Source organism: Oryzias melastigma, linkage group LG7, assembly GCF_002922805.2.
Source record: "Oryzias melastigma strain HK-1 linkage group LG7, ASM292280v2, whole genome shotgun sequence".
Classification (NCBI taxonomy): Eukaryota; Metazoa; Chordata; class Actinopteri; order Beloniformes; family Adrianichthyidae; genus Oryzias; species Oryzias melastigma.
In genome coordinates this window covers 26,905,303-26,913,084 of record NC_050518.1, presented here as the reverse complement: position 1 = coordinate 26,913,084, position 7,782 = coordinate 26,905,303, and the positions used below count along the sequence as shown (strand labels likewise).

The 7,782-nt window shown below is 40.8% G+C and overlaps 1 protein-coding gene across 1 annotated transcript in view; it reads right to left on the bottom strand.

Annotated features, from left to right (window-relative positions):
- LOC112158634 (neuronal acetylcholine receptor subunit alpha-2) overlaps positions 1-5,561 on the bottom strand; it is a 12,953-nt gene extending 7,392 nt beyond the window's left edge. Inside the window, exons 1-4 of the mRNA XM_024292075.2 lie at positions 5,256-5,561; positions 1,778-1,929; positions 902-946; positions 715-824 (exon numbers count right to left, since the gene is read on the bottom strand). Coding sequence (XP_024147843.1) covers positions 715-824; positions 902-946; positions 1,778-1,929; positions 5,256-5,307 — 359 coding nt within the window. The 5' untranslated portion in view covers positions 5,308-5,561. The remainder of the gene's footprint in view (positions 1-714; positions 825-901; positions 947-1,777; positions 1,930-5,255) is intronic.
- Between the last annotated feature and the right edge of the window lie 2,221 nt (positions 5,562-7,782).

The following is a 7,782-nucleotide window of genomic DNA, read 5'->3' as shown; positions in this document are numbered from 1 at the left end:
GTGTTAATATGCTAGTGAGCAAGTAACCATGAAAAGAATCCTTCCCACTAAGTCTGGTGTAATCTAATACAACAAGAATAATGCAACACTGAATCCTTACATTTAGCATAACAGTTGTTTGACACTTTAACACACCGGTTTTCTGCAGGGATGCAACGATTCACGTTCCTCAGTTTAATGGTGCAGCGAACAGTTTGGTTCAGTTTTCGATTGAGAATTATGGTGATCTTTGTCCTCCTTTAAGGACAGTTGGGACTAAAGTCTAAGGATAACTAACATGTTTGTTATTTATGAAGATACAGCTATTTCCATTTTGATGCAGTTTTTCATTTTCCTTAATAATAAATGAAGAGCGCGTTCCCACCTGCTTCTCTCCGACCAGAGGAATTCCTGCTTAAACACTTCCAATCAAAATTCTTCTTAATCTTACATCAAACGTATTGCTTAAATCATGTTTAGCATTTTTTCTAAACTCATCCATTAAGGATGGCTTTGTTCACGTTTATTTCAGCTTAATTGCTTAATGACATTGGCGCAGGACAGGAGTTTTGGCACAACATCTTCCTGGCTTTCTCCCTGCAGGACTGAAGTAATCTCTATCTAAGCATTAAATGCTATATTTTTGTTGTGACAGCAGAGACCATTACAGTTATGGGAAGCTCAGTGTGCCCAAAAAGACTGGTTTGAATGTCGTCAATGCGAACAGATCCTCACTTGTTGTAGAGGACGATGTCAGGTCTCCAGATAATCTCTGAGGGGATTCGGATGGAGGTGACATTTTCATATTCCTCCGGGTTCCAGCGGAGTTTGTAGTCATTCCATTCCTACAAGAAAGCAATCAAACCTGGATTTATATTTTCAGGTTATTATGTCAACATCGGTTTCATTTAGAATGCCTTACTTGCTTAAGCCAGACGTTTGTGGTCATCATCTGGTTCTTCTCATCCTGCAAACCGAAAGGTTATTGTGAGATTCAGTCTCCTCCATATAAATGTAACAGACTGGAGTTTCCTGCAGGAGCAATACCAACTTTATGCCTAATGCCGAAACGCCTTCACCATTACTTTGCTGGTTGCTTTTCAGCTTCCTATAATCCAAGGCAGTCAGTGAAGGCTCTCTGTAGGAGCAGACATCTTTACCCGGTGCTGACACTCACCGCCAGGCAGGGGGAGCGCGCACTGTCAACTAACCGGGTGTCAAAAAGCTGGAAAATCATCTCTGCAGTGACGCAGGCTGCACAGTCGGAAAGTGCCTGCAGGTAACTTTGTGTGGATGTTATAAAACAGCTTTAAATTATTTAACTAAACCCCCAAATGACCCACATATGAGACTAATTTCACACTATTGTTTAATTATCTGAAAAGCCTAATGAATGCAGGTGAAAACATGTTTTTCTTTTTTTTTCACCTGGTTGCTTCTACAAACAGCTTTACAAATGTTTGATGACAGCTGAGAAAAGTAATGCAATGTGTTCCGTTTCTGTATAACTTCAGACGAACTCCATTGAAATGGATCTCCCTCACTCAGAAAAGCATGGAAAGCTTTAAAGAAACTTCAAATAAAGAATGAAACTGAGTAGGGAGAGCATCAGAACTACTGTGATGCATCATAAAATATATCAGTCATAACCAGAAAACACCGTTTTCATCCATGCTGCTCTCTAGATCATATATTTCTCCTCAGGATTTGGTTTCAAATGCAGAAAATTGAAGTAAATGAGATGCATTTGTGTGATTTAACACTGGACCACCCATGTCAGGTCCTGAATCTGACTCACCACATCAATCAGCTGTGCGATGGACAGTCCGAAGTGGACGAGCACGGTGTCGGAAGTGTTCTGCACGGGCCGCGAGAGCTTGTTGTAGCGTGCAAACAGATTCTGCAGCAGCCGCTCCTCAGCATGGGCGCGAGGTTCAGCCTGGGAGGAAACTAGAAAGCGACATCAGACTTCAGCTTGATAACATTTATTCTGTCTATAGCCATCTTCTGAGCCCATCCCTTTTAGGGTCAAAGGGTTGCTGGAGCCTATCCAGTACTGTTGGGCGAAGGCGGGGCTCACCCTGAACAGGTTGCCACTCTGTTGCAGGAACACACACCCATACCCACACACACATCTAGGGGCAATTTAGATTCACTAATGAGCCGATGAATCATGTTTCTGGACTGTGGGAGGAAACCGTTTCTTGGAGAAAACCAACACAAAGAGACTCCACACAGAAAGAATCCAGCTGGGATTCAAACCAGAACCATCTTGCTGCAAGGTGAGAGTGCTAACCACTGTTCCACTGTCCAGCTCTTTATTATGTCTCATTTAAAGCGGCCACACCATGAAAAAACAACTTTTTCAGTGTATTATACTGATCATTCCTCTTTATAAAGAACCCCAAAGCTGTATTTTTGATCCGTTCACACATTTCTGAGTAATCCTCTAAAAACCTGCTCTCTCAACAGCAGCCCCTCCCATACCCACGAAGACGAGCGGGTCCTCACATGCTTACATCACAAGTTGAGAACCGCCCCCTCCAGGAAGAATCCACAAGCACTTTCTCCCCAAAGCTAACTTTGATCAGTTAGCTTTGGGATTGTTTTACTTCCAGCTGTGACAAGAGTAAAAAAAAACAAAAACGTATATTTCGTAAATAATTTGATTTTTCATGTTCCAAAGGTAATATATGATATGGATATAGTTTATTCTGAAAGGCTTAAAGTTTCCCTCTAATGAAAATCCTGTTTTTAGAGTTTTAAACATGTCTGTGTGTCATTTTTCTTCTGAAAGAGAACAAATGTAATAAGAAATTATTTTATTTTTGCATTTCTGAGTATTTCTCCTTTTAAATCAATCAAACTGTCTTGGACAGACTCTGTTTGAATGAATGATCTTCTTTCCATCAACAGCTCTGCTGCACATGCACTAAACCCTCATCTGTTCCTAGTGTCTAGTTCAGGTTCTGGAGAAGAGAAGATGGTATCTTCACATTGACTGCAGTCAAATGAGCCGCCGTTCACATTTCTGTGGTCAAATCAGCATCACTGGATTTTTGGTGTGAGTTTCATCCAATACTTACGGTAGCAGGACTGAGAACGCTGGAAAATCTCCACCAGACTCCACGGAGCTTCTTGATGTGACCACGGAAATGTGAACGGCGGCTCATTTGACCGCAGTTGGAAAGGATTGTAAATCAATGAAAGAGCATTTTGATGTTAGCTTTGATTATTTTATCAAGAACTCTGAGAAACCAATGATTGAATGTATTGATCACAGTCAATAAACATTGGAGAATTAGCTAGATTTGCACTAGAGAGACACAGAGCTACTATAATCAGACAGGGGGGATCAGGGGCGGAGCTCCAAAAGCCACGCCCCCTCAGAGGAGATTTTGGAAACGGAGACTTCAGATCAACATGAAAAATGTCTTTTTAAGATATTTAGCTTGTGAGATTTTGGTTAAAAACGTCATCATTATTAAAACACTACTGGGAACGTTTCTTTTAAATAAAAATAATTCGTCATAAGGGGACTTTAAGAAAATCCTGGTACGGCACAGTGTGGAGCGTATAAGGACTTGATCTCCTGACTCACAGTGGAGAGTTCCCACCATTTCATGGTCTGAAACAGAACCCGTCCATTCAAACGTTCACCTTTTTATTTGCAATGCATCCATTTTTAATGAGTTTCATCAATGAGCTGAAGCAAACCTGAAGTACGGAGACCTTTGTTGTTGAGCACACGGCTCGGTTACATAAGACACCATGGAAGGAAAGGGAGAAAGGCTATAAGAATCAGGACCTGAGGGTATCACTGTGTTTCCAATCAAACCCCCTGATGGAACAGTTCAGACAGCCCCCCCACTCCAATGCCACCTCCCCTCATGTTCCATCAGCCCGGGTGTCCTTTTCCTTCTGCTGCTCGTTTTCCGTGGAAGATGACCTAATTAGGTCCAGCAGTAATTAAAGAACAGTTTTAGATAATCAAGTTCTGCCTTCTTCCTACTATTATTGGAGGCTATTATTCTTATTAGGTTGGCCTTATTGATATGTTATAATGGGAGCCATGAAGGCATTTCCAGTGTCTTACGTCTTCATTTACTTCATTAGCTCACATTGAGTCCATGAAGACGTTTCTGAGGTTCATCCATACTCATGTCACAGGAGGAAGACTTTGAAGGATGCTTCCACACTAACCAGGGATCTCCAAATAAGGATACAGGTGTTGTTATCTCGCTGCTGCTTCTCCTGCACACTCAATAAAAACTGATGGGCTGCCATTCAGCAGCCTGAAGACTGACAGTCACAATTTTAAAGGGGCTGGGATCAATACCTTATTAAACTGATACAGTTGCTTCTTTTTTTATACATTCCTGGCTCTTTCTTTGTCGTGTCTAGACACCAGCTAACCTTGAAACGTCTAAATGCTTTATGATGAGAATCTCTGACCCATCAGATCACTTTGGGTCTTTCTTTTGGCAACTTTGATAGAAAAATCTAAAGATGCTGAAGAGGATTCTGCAGCAGCATTTCAACGTGGAGCTCACTTACTAATTATATTGGTCACATATATATATTATTTTCTGAGATGTGACATTAATCAACACATGTTCATGCTAATTTAATTCTTTTTCCTGATGATGGTTGTAAAGATAAATCAGGTACATGACTGTGTCATTTCCTGCAGATGTTTCTGGTTATTTAAAGCACAATCATGTAACCAAGCCACTAAACCCAAATCTGTCCTTTTATGATCAATGCCCTCTCACAGGCCAACCCTAAACGAGCTGCAAATTCCAAAAATGATCCCACAAGAAAAAGCTTTTGTGTTCAGCGTCGGTCCCGAGTGGCAGAGGTGTTGCTGCTAAATGGCTCAGATACATGCTCTGCATTTGGATGTGAGGTTTTTCAGTTCTGTTAATGGATAAAAACACTTTTACACAATGACACATTCAGCCTGCTCTTTTTGTGTCGGCGATCTTCAGCTTTTTCTACAGACTGATGAAGGGTAGGGGTGGGGGGGGCTGGCAGGATTCAGTGTCTTGCACAAGGACACATCAACTTACAGGCTGGAGGTCAGGACTCCAACTACGACTGCTCCAACTCCTCAGTCAACAGTCACAAATAAATCTGGATCAGTCTTTTGTAGAGTTCAAGTCATCAGGAAAGAAAAAGTTAACTGAATACTTTGGTGAATCAGAACACAGTATCTGATCCTGTCAGGATGACAGCTAAGAAATATTCTAAATCGTTTTAAAAAGGACATTTACCTTGTTGGGTCAGAGCGAGGAAAAACAAGCTGAAACATTTGTGTAAATCCATCCTGTCTTCAGAGCTGTCAGCCTTCCAGGAACTTCCTCTGGATTTCAGTGCTGCTGCTCGGCCGTCTCCATGGATCCCGGTGAATGTGAGCGCCTGATGGGGTTGAGCCGCCCGGCCGGTTCTGCTGCCCTGTGACTCATCTTCAGAACTTCCTCCTCCTTCAGCAGGATCGCTTCACCCAAGTGAGGTTTATCTCCGTCTCCTCCTTCTCTACACGCCTCCCTCTGTCGCGTCTCCTCTCTCCCTCTCTCTCACCTCACTATCGCTCTCCCTCCTCCTCCTCCTTCCTCTCTGTTGCATTTATTTCCACTAAAAGTCTTTTTTATTGGCTGTGTGTACACAGGTGTGTGTCTCCATACCGTCCATGGTGAACCTCCACTCTTCATAGTTCCCAGAAGCATCCGCCCGTCTTTCATCCTAACCCCGTGTTGACCCTCACCTGCTGTCAGTTTTCTCCCGTTTCTTCACTCCTCCTTCTCTGCAGCGTCTTACCTCCTCTTCATGGTTTGTGCGTCAGCAGACCTCATTGCTGAAGCTGGCCATCGCTTTTTCCTTGAGATGCTTCTCATTTGCACTTTTTTTCATTTTCTTTTTTAACACTATATGTTCAGAAGGCACACAACAAAAAAGGACACCGGAGACACTTTAAATGCCCCTCACCTGAGAAAAGCCTGAAGCTGAATTGATTTTCAAACAGATTTTTTTTGTGCGCTTTTGTTGCATGAATGACAGCAACAAACGACATCTGGGTGGAGATGCATCTTCTGCTGTTTTGTCAGACCTGAAAAATGGATTTCTGTCTGATCTGAATCACTTTGTCTCATGTGGACATGACTGACAAACTCCACCGTTTCCTCACCGCAGCAGATGTCCTGCTGTCAAAGATTCGTTGCTGATTATTAACTGAGTTTGATGGCTGTTGGACATTTGTAAGCAGGTAAGGAGGTAAAGAATCACCTCAGGCTCAGCTAAAAAGCACGATTCATAGACTCGTTACTCCCTTTTTAACTTATAAAAACAGGAATAATGTTTTCCCAAAAATCTCAGACGTGGTGCAAAATACTAATAAAGACAATCATTTTCAAGTGACTCCAAACCAATATTTAATTCACAAAAGGAAACAGAAAAACATCCAAAGTTGGTCCATGTCATCTCATGTCTGCCACAGGATCCTTCCCAACACTTTACATTTGTTGCTTCAATATTTTATCATTGATCCACTCATGAGATCACAGAGTGTAATGCAGAAGAAATGGTTTAAAGCAGGAGTGTCAAACAAGGGGCCAGAATCCAAAACACACCTTAGAATAACAGAAGAAACATTTATTTAAAGCAAAAACTTTAAAACCGTAACTTTTTAACATAATTATGAACTAGATATATAGCATTACCTGTAATAATGATAGTGTGAATGCTGTAAGCTGAATTTGGCTGCTGAAGATGCTGAAATTGATAGCTGAAAAGGCTGAAGTTAGTAGTTGCTAAAATATTAGCTAAACTTCAAGTTAGCCTAAAAAACAAACAAAACAAAAAAAGCCTAAATTAGCCAAAACAGCTAGCATGTAGCTGAAATATTAGCTAAACTAAAAAATCTTGGTAAAGAATGCCAATTTTTAAAACTGTAACTTTTTAACATAATGATGAATAATAAAAAGGCTATGTCCTAGAAAGCGACACAGGTTTTTGGATTTTGGCTAAAAATGGCATCATCATAATTGAAATCCCACTGGGAATTCTTTGAAAATCAAGACATTATCTTTAAAGAGTAAAAAGAAACAGATCAATATTGATCTTTAGAGCTTCAGCTTCTCTCTGTGATAGAAATCACTGCGAGCTCCCATTGGAAAACTCAGTTTTCCACAGGAAAACCATTGGAAAACTTGGCAGGATGTGAACAAACTGCTGTCATCAACAGAACCTTGAATTCTATGAGAAATCCTGAAGAAGTTTCTGTCATCGATTCCTGCAGGACAAGAGCTCTCAGCAGGAAAATGGTTAAAAAAATGTTTTTTTTCTGTTCTTCAGAGACAAACAAACTCCTTAATGTGTGAATAAATTAAACAGACAAAGATTGGAAAAATCGACATTTATTTGTAAAACAGTAAGAATTAAATTGATCCCATGAGTGTGACGCACTCAACAAAATCAGAAAGAAACCTTCCAACTTGTCGCAGTAAATGAAGGCAGAAGGATTCCTCCATCCACACAGCCTTTCTGTAGGAGACGGCCTTGAATCCTTCTCGTTGAACCACGCTCTCATTAGTTTACATCATTCAAAGATGCTTTTGTGCACGGCTGCTGCTGTCAGAGTCTCCTGATGAACATGTCGGTTATTATCTTTGTTGATCCTTCTCATTGAGCTATGATTATGACTGGATTTTTAATTGAGATTTAGTTCAGCATTTTAGTTTCATTTCCTTTGAATGAAGAGTTTAAGAAAAAAAGTAAGTTTTATTAAAGGATAAAGCACAAAAA